Genomic DNA, 9,320 nt, shown 5'->3' with positions numbered 1-9,320 from the left:
GTAATGTATATTTTCTTTTACCCCCTTTGTGAACAATAAACCCAGTTTTTGAGTTAACTACAGTGTTTTGGTCCTTGGGAGTTCCAGTTTCCCTAAAGGAGGGCAAGAAGCAATCCCCTGGGGAAAGATGTCACGTCCATGCCTCTTTCACTAAGAGTTTACAGCCCCAGGCGCGACGGCACAACCTCCATGAAAGCACCATATCCAATTCCTGCATCTGGATATTCCAGCAGGGGTGCTTTTCCATGAGCAATACTCATGTTGCTCCCAAATTGGTGCTCTGTAATGACCATACACTGGTCTGCTGCGGGACATTTTATCTCTGATTTTGGATTTTCCGGTTAGTTTTTTTTAATGTGCTATATTAGGCTGTACCGGGCTTCTCAAACTTTTTCAGCTGTGGGGCCCTTTTTGAAGCAAAAGTTGATCATGGATCCCCAAGAAATGTTTATATATTATATTCTATATAATGTATACATATCTGGCATGGGCAAACTTTTTGACGCAAAGCACCCCCAACAGATGGCCATCCAGCCTTTGTAACAATAGTAATAGTTACAGGAACAACTGTAAGGGGCATTCAGTCCCCTTCTGTCAGGCAGGAAAAGCATAGTCAAAGCACCCCCAACAGATGGCCATCCAATCTTTGCAATAATAGTAATAGTAATAAGAACAACCACAGGGGCCATCCAGTCCAAACCCATTCTGCCATGCAGGAAAGGCACAATCAAAGCACCCCTTTAGCAGTGGGAGGGAAATACGGTTTTGGAAGCAAGGAAAGCGAGGGAAAAAGGATCTGAGCAGCAAGGGAAGTGGAGAGAAAAGGCTTTTGAGGGCAAGGGAGACAAGGAAAGTGGGCTTTTGGCAGCAAGAAAGGTGTGGGGAGGATAACGGGAAGGGGGAGGAAAAAGGAGGGAAAGCTTGGAGGAGGAGGAAGGAACTGTGGAGCCCCTCAGTATCCTTCACAGGGCATTATATATATTTTTATATTTCAAATGCTTTAAAAGAGACATTCTTATAGGATATGTAAGTGTTTCTTGGACTAATTTTTAATAATAATCCTTAGGGATTTTTTAAAACTTTGTTTTAGTTCATTTTAATCTACAAAGGTCTGAGGAAAGGCAACAAATAAACACATAGAGGAAAGGACAAAAAGCAAGCAAGGGGTCACTCGGGTTGCTGCACAGGTTGCATCATTGCAGGTGAAAGTCAAGAAAGACCAACCAGTGTGGTGAAGGTGGGATATCTGGTTTTGAACCTGGTTGGAGCTGGGCACCTTTCTTCATAATTGTAATAAACTCTGGTTCTGTGTTCTCACCCTACCCCCATACTCAAAAGCATCCTCCGCATAGAGGAGGTGCTCCATGCAGAACTTGGCTTTTTTCCAGTGTACCCAACAATGTTGATTCATAGGCATCAAGGTACATAGGATCACGTTTTTTCCATCCTCAGTATGTATGAACCAACTCAATGAATTGGGCAGGGGGATACTCTGGATTATCCCTCAAACAGCTCAATCTCATTCTTTTCTTTCCCTTCCTTTTTACAAAAAAGAAGAATTCTGACCTCACTGTCCATAGGGAGAAAAGCTGTCGTTTGCATGCATGAGTTGGAGAGAATGTATATCTCTTTGGTGGTGATATGTGTCGAAAAATCCTCCCTGTGTGTGAAATGGAATCTGCCACTATTTAGCAAGCCTTTGTTGAATGAGTCATCCAGGCAGGATCTCATTGGTCCAGAGAGTTAGCATCCCAGGGATTGCCTGGCAGTGGCTGCAAGGCCCTGCTTCATTCACAGAAATGCTGGTATGCTAGCCAGCCTTTTCATTCAGACAGACAGAATTCCATTCACATTTTTCTCGTTTTTCCCCTCCTCTGCTTCTAATGAAGGGAATCATTTCTGAATGGCAGAGATTTCGGCTTGTGGCTGAACACAAGACTCGAAAATGATCTATAGATTGTGTATGTTTGCTGTTACTAGGGTAGCAGGAGGAAGGGGGAGAAATGAATGCAGTGTGGATGCTGTAGCAGGTTTGCAGGGTGATGAAAGCCTATTCTTTGCAGATCACTAGAAACCTTTTTTTCCACAATGAGTAGGACATTTTCATTCATCGCCACTGGAATCAGAGATGCTGCTTTTCCTTTACGTCTCATCAGTTTTTCTCAATAGTTACCTGCACTGAAAGATAGGATTGTGTGATTGTCTTTTATGTATTTCAGCCTTTAGTAGGGAAAGAAGTGTGGATTGTATGCTGCAGTTTTAATTCCTTTGCTTTGTAATAAAAAGTTGTGGTGCCATCATTTGGAATCTGTTTAGTATAGTTCTTCAGCTTCTGAATGTACTGTATACATAGATTTCACTCATTTAGTCGATTTCTGTGCTAATGTTGAATTTTGCATGCTTGTAAGAATTGGGTGAAATATATTTTATGGTGTATTAGTTATTCTTTCTTCCAAACAGGAATTTTAGGTGTATTTTATGATCTTTGTGAATTGAAGTGGATTTGTTCTTATATTGGAAAGTGGGGCATTGCTACATTGCTTTAAGTACTTTTAAATAGTTTCCAGGTATCAGGTTTCTATATTTAAGATTAGCACTGAGAAATAAAATTAAGATGTCTTTTGCTGTGGATTGTTGGAGTCAAGGGTATCTTGTTTCAGAATCCTCTAGCCACTGCCACTTAAATCTTTGAAAAATAATGCTTTTCCCTCTTCATACCGTGGAGAATTTCTAATGAACTAACTTTGGCAGTGGGAAAAAAAGAAAAAGAAAACAGGGTTGTAAGGATTTCTTTGAAAACCTAAAACTATGGTATAGGGTTTATATGAGCCAAAACTGGGCAAGGAAAACATGTTTTAATTGATGCTTTGCTTTCCTGAAAGAAAACACCTGGATTCAATTCAGTTTTCTCACTTGACGTTGAATGTGGGATGATACTGAGTAGTTTGCTTGTCTGGAAGCCTTTTCAGATATTTGTATGCTGGAGTGTTTCTGGTTTTCTGTTTGTTAATGGATTCCTTTCTAATCATGGCACAAATTATAGAGTGATTGGAATAGGATAAAAATAGTTGGGATGGCAAAAAAAGTTCACGCAGTTACTTAGAGCCACTGCAGGCACTCACTTATGAATCCAGAACAAGTTGTATGGGGAATAGGAAGAGAAGCTGAGTATAGAATGCCTATTTAAGATAGGAAAGGGGAATTTGAGAATTGATTGGTGGTGGTGTGCTGTAAGTGGGTGGATTTTTTCCCTACAGGAAGTGATTTGCAGCGTTCACTGAGCCTTTTGTTGAAAAGGGTCCTTCTCATTTGTGTGAGTCATGCTTTTGCTGTGAGAGACTTGGCTGCTCTGAGCAGGAATGGAGTCTTTCTCTTGCACAGAAAACTATCGCTTCACGTAGCCTCATCATGGAACCTTAACCAAAATTCCTTTAAATTTTAGTGGGAACCCCCCCCCCCGCTCCCCCATAAATAAGTGTTTACTGTCGACCTTTGATATTCTGAATCGTCTGCTATGTTAGTCCAGGAATCCTCTGGTTTGGCAGAAGATATGCAAGGTTCCAGATAGAAGGGCATGCTTCAACGCACCAAGTATAACCGCTTCAGGAATGATTCGGTGACATCGGCGGATGATCTTTTCCATAATTTGTCCATGAACAGCAAGATCTCAGCAATTGATGCAGCTCCGACGCCATCTCCATACCTGGCCTCACCTGGGATTCTCCAGAAGGACCAAGATGGACCCACCACCTTTTGCACGCTTATGCATAAAGTGTCCCACTTGAAACTCTCCCACACAGGCAGCCTTTTGGGCATCAAGAACCTCTCCTCTGCAGTGAAGGAGCTCGCTGGCTCCAAGTTGCAGGGCAGCTCAGCAGCAGAGGCTTCAGACAACTCATGTAACCTTGCCTCTGCCACTCCGTCTTCTCAGCAAGACAAGACCAAGATGAGCACAGGGAAAAAAACATGGCCAGAAGAAATGCACTTGGGAGGAGAAGACTGGAATCAAGGTAACAGCATTGCCAGCAAAGCCTCCCAAGGGTGGCTGCATTCAAATGAGAAGATCCTGGGACCCGGAGTGACGTACATTGTGAAGGTTGGTCTGCTTTCCTTCTACTCTCATCTTCTAATCAATGGAAAATATATGTGTCTGTGTGTGCTTTCTTGTTTCATCAGCTAGTTAGATGGGCTGGAAAGATTTCTCTTTGACATTTCCTTTCTGGAAGTCTTAAAAGACTGTTAAGTGTAGAAAGACATTGTCAGAAATCCATGTTAATTTGTTTTAATTAAGGAAACATGCCTGCTGACTTGCCTTCCGTTAACAGGATTTTAAAACAGTGGGAAAGGAATATTTCTAAAACAAAAGGCTTTGGGGTTTTTTTCTCCTCCTTTCTCAGAACAGTGCAATAATATTGTACATATTGATTTCTAGTATGTTTAATAAACCTTGTTGTAGAGAAGATAAGTATGAACATATGCTTCATGTATGCTCTATAACATATATATGTGTGTGAATGTGTGTTTTATTTGTTTATTTTGAGAATGTGGTCATTCACTGTGGGGTCTTGGAAACCCCTAACTTTCAGAATTTGTCTTATTTTGCGAACACATGACTCCTTTCCCCCCCTCGGAGCCGTGCAGACAAAATGCAGCCTTGTTTTACATAACGGGCTCTTCGCCACTTTAACAGCCTCCCCCCCCAGTCAGTACTGATAGTTTAGGTGCAAAGCAAAAAATAAACAAAACAAAAAACCAACAGTGCCCAATGTTATTACAACTGAATGTTTCCTGCAGAAAAAAAACCCCAGTTTTCTTAAGGTACATTTTGAGTAGGTGAAATGTAAGGCTTAAAGGTGAGGTTGATGGCTTCTTTTGTTGCAATGAGAGATTTCAGGGTATACTAAGCTAACCAACTGAAGAATTAATATTGGGAAGATATGCATTCTTAGTCACCTACCTAAGCAGCATTGACATAGTTTATATATGAAATACTAAAAATGATCTTGATGATCTTAAAGAGAAAAAACCACAGCATTCTAAGCAGTGGCTATAGTGTGCATACTTTAATATTCACTTAGTTAAAACTGCATGGCTATAATTTCATTTTAAACACCTTTCTAAATATCAGACTTAATAGTGTGATTTGGATAACTGTGGAGAACATGGTGATTATTTAATGATGGTAGTTACAAGTGGTTTTGTTAATAACCATATTTAATGAGGGCTATGATTCCCTTCCTCAGGTATTAAACTGACCATGGCATGAAACATGATATAAGATCCTCATTGATATTTTCTCAGAACAAGTTATGTGATATTTGAAAATGAAAGAGGTTGTAATTTTATGTTAGAGTAGCTGCTCCATGTCATTGTTTTATTAATTTTCTCGTCAAGAAAATCTTGCTAGCAATATCTGACTCCAGAAACGTGTCCAAATTTGTACTTCATGATTCAAATGCTGTTGCTAATGGGAAAAATAGTGTCTTGGTGGGATAATATTCTCTCCCTCCTTTATCTACGGTTGTTGTACATTCCTAAAAGCATACTGGCATTTAGCTCTTACGTTCTTGAGTACTTGAAAAGGGGCAATGCTATAGGCAAAGAAGGCAACCTGAATATAAGAGCATTAATGTAATCAGTATGTGACCCCTTAAGCATTAACAATACAGAAGATGTATAAAAACATGACACCACACATTCCAGTGGTATAGAAACAGTTCATCAATTGTTAACCTGTGTAATAAAGACCTGCTCAGAGCACTGTGCATTGGCTGGCTAACAGGTGTGGGAAGAAGTCAGTGGACTAAGGTGCTTAAACAGTTTCTGTACTAATTATGAACACTTAATCAAGCAATCCTTCTGAAATTTGCTTTATTCCATGTTTCTGAATTTTGTCATTCAGTGCAGTAACTATGAAATTGACACACATAAGACCAAAAGTGTAGCCCTCTTTCTTTCTATTTTCTTTTTTTAAATGAGAACTCTAATATTTTGAGGGTGGTGTCCAGTGGAAATATCAAAGCAATACATAGGCAATATACACCCAAAGGGTGAGAAATGTCATAGCAGTATTGAATCTTAGAGGGTTTTGGACTATGCTAGACTCCTTTGGCTTGCTGCGTATTCATCGTGCCTTCGTTTCCATCAAAGTGGTTGTAATTCTACAAGCGACAAAATAATAAAGTAGCTTATTTCATAATATACTTAGATAGCTATTTAGATGAACAAAGATTCTTCCCAGAAAATGGTCAACTCGAATGCAATCTGATACATTATCATTGTGGAATATATTTTTATGATTCCCCGCTCCAGCCTGATCTACAATGGAAAATGGATGCAAGCACAGTACCTTAAAAATATGAAAGGTACTATCTATTTTAACCGTATTTTCTAGTTTGTTTTTAGGCTACACAGAGGTGCTCTGTTTGGAATTAGGTGTGATGCATGATAATTATATACCCTCTGCAAAACCATATGTAAATCCAAATCACAAGTAAAGAGATTCCACATTAGGAAGAATTTCTTCATCAGAACTCTCCCATAGTGGAATAAACAGCCTTGAATGGGAGACCTCTGAGTCACCCTGTCATCCACAGCCCTTCTCAGGTCCTGCAGACCCAATGCCATGGCGTCTCTGGTTGAATCTATCCATCTCAAATGTTTTCTTTTTTCCTACTACCCTCCACCTTATTAAGCATTATCATATTTGCTAGTGATTCATGTCTTCCCATGATATGGCCAAAGTAGCACAGCCTCAGTTTAGTCATCTGACTTTTGGGGAGAGTTCAGGCCAGATTTATTCTAGGACCCATTTGTTTATCATTTTAGCAATCCTTCGTATCTGTAGGACTCCTCCACATTTCAAGGGTTGATTTTCTTTCTATCCACTTTTTCACTGTTGAGCTTTCACAACCATACATCAAAATGGGGGAAACGATAGCATGAATAATTATAACTTTAGTATTCATCACCCTTTGGGATCTTGTCCAGTTCCTTCCAAATCTTCTGTTTTCTTGACTGCAGTTTGCACTCTGATTAATGACTCAACCAAGGTATGGAAAATCTCAAACCATTTCAATGTCTTCATCATCTACTTTAAAGCTATATAAATAATCTGTGGTCATTATTTTTGTTTTCTTAACCTTCAACTGTAGACCTGCCTTTTCACTTTTTGCCTTAATTTTTTTTAAAAAATCTTTGCAAGTCTTTGCTATTTTCTGCTAGTAGCATGGAGTCATCTGAATATCTTAGACTGTTGATGTTCCTTCCTCCAGTTTTCACACTTCCTTTCTCTGGATTGAATCTTGTTTTACGTGTGATACTTTTGGCATACAAGTTAAACAGAATGGCAAAATGCAGCCTTGCCCGATCATGTTGCCAGTTGGAAACTATTCCATTTCTACATGTTCAATTCTATTGGAAACTATTCAGTTTCTGCGTGTTCTATTCTTATCTTGAATACAGGTTATTCATCAAGCACTTTTCTGTTACAACATTTTATTTTTAATTCCAAAATACATCAGAACAAAAACCATCCTCCTCCTCCTCCTACAGTGTTAAAGTGCAGTAGTTCAAAAGGTGGTGGTCTACAGGCTGATGCTGCTTCTCAAGCCCTCTCTTGTTATCTGGAGAGTTTCGGAAAGAAAGAAACAATGTTAACCAATGGACATAAATGTAGTACTGGTCCCTGGCTCACCAAGGGAGAAAATTGCTGGTCCCCAGTACCTAAGAAGCACTGCTACAGAGAAAGAGTACTTTTGCAATATACACTAGACTCTCAGTTAACCAGAATTCAAGCAACCAGAACTTTCAAACAACCAGCAAATTTTTTATAAATAATTCATTGCATTAAAACACCTGTTTTTATAATATAATAAAACAGTAAAGCTGTGTTATATAAAGTTTGACTTAATTTGTCTTAATTTGCTTTTAATTGCTGTATTTCAGTATTAATGTCAACTCAATATAGAGTTTATGGTATAGTATAATATGGGCTGTAGTATTAGTTTGGGTTATTTTTCATAGCAACTCTCAAGGAATTAGAAACTATATTTACCAGCATCTGTCAATACCCACGAGTGCTGGTTTACTGAGAGTCTACTGTAGTGCTATTTTTTTAAAAATCAAGAAGAGATTTTTCCCTTCATACCAAAGGACCACCCCAAAAAACCACATACTCTTTAAAAATCTTTGAAAAAAGTCTTAGTGAAGATCCAAAAAATGAAGGCAAATGGCTTCCAAAAAGCTTGAGAACAAAATGGTGTCAACAACTGGCATTAGACAGCCAAAACCAAGGTCTTATATTGTGATAACACATACATTAGATGTATCTAGAAGAGCCCTAGACATAAACATAGGGCAAACATGTCAGGAATCATGTGCCATACATTCATGTACACACACTTGCACAGACGTATGTATTAATTCCCTATAACAATTTGTTTTTCAAAGACAACATGAAGAATAATTAGTGTTGGCTGCAACTACCCCTTAATAAGAGCCAAAAATATTTATTTCAATTAAATTATTAGAACTCTGTATGTATTATTGGTTTTTGGAAGACACATATCAAGCTGGGGATATTTTTAAACCTTTTGTCTCCAAGACAGCTCACAGGTGGGTTTGCATATATCCTGTTGGTTTCGTGGCGTTCAACCATTCATATCCTCTCAGGTTGCTTATTTTATAAACCAAGAAAGTGGAATGGAGCCAAATTTATTAGTCGGCAAGTAAAATGGATATGTAAAGCCCTCATTCTCAAAAATATACAATGTTACACAAAATAACACATTGGAATGTATAATTCCTAAGAATTAATAATCTTATGTACCCCTACCTTGGAATTAAATTGAAGACCTAGCTGTTTAGACAAGCCTTTGAGAATGTCTAGCCCAATGGTCTGAAATTTTGATACAGCACAGTATTTTTTTATCCCATTCCCTTGTTTCTTCGCTACAGCTTGCACTATCCTTTTCTTTTCTTCTTGTTTACAGTTGGCCATGATTTTACAGCAGATGACACTATAGGTTATTGGGCACTGTTCTGAGTTCAAATTGTTGTTTTACATACTTGTGGTTTTATTTTGTATTGTACTGTCTGTTTATTTTATGAGTTGTTTTAGGCACCTTGTGCCATATATAAGCTGCCCGGAGTCCCTTTGGGAAGATGGAGATGGGGTACAAAAATAAAGTTCTTCTTCTCATTATTATAAGTGAACTTATTACTTCCAAGTAGATTCATGTGGGATTGCACTAAAAGGCTTCAAAAAAGCCTGTTACATTCTTAAGACATGATAACATTTCTGAAGCATGACATGTTTA

The 9,320-nt window shown here is 38.6% G+C and overlaps 1 protein-coding gene across 2 annotated transcripts in view; it reads left to right on the top strand.

Annotated features, from left to right (window-relative positions):
- Positions 1–1,796: 1,796 nt before the first annotated feature.
- shc3 (SHC adaptor protein 3) overlaps positions 1,797–9,320 on the top strand; it is a 54,460-nt gene continuing 46,936 nt past the window's right edge. For both annotated transcript variants that reach the window (XM_008103185.3, XM_003216444.4), the window contains exon 1: positions 1,797–4,096. In XM_008103185.3, coding sequence (XP_008101392.1) covers positions 3,575–4,096 — 522 coding nt within the window. In that variant the 5' untranslated portion in view covers positions 1,797–3,574. The remainder of the gene's footprint in view (positions 4,097–9,320) is intronic.

This window comes from Anolis carolinensis, chromosome 2 (assembly GCF_035594765.1).
Source record: "Anolis carolinensis isolate JA03-04 chromosome 2, rAnoCar3.1.pri, whole genome shotgun sequence".
NCBI lineage: Eukaryota > Metazoa > Chordata > Lepidosauria > Squamata > Dactyloidae > Anolis > Anolis carolinensis.
Note: the sequence above shows the minus strand (reverse complement) of the source record. Positions and strands in the feature narration are given on the sequence as shown.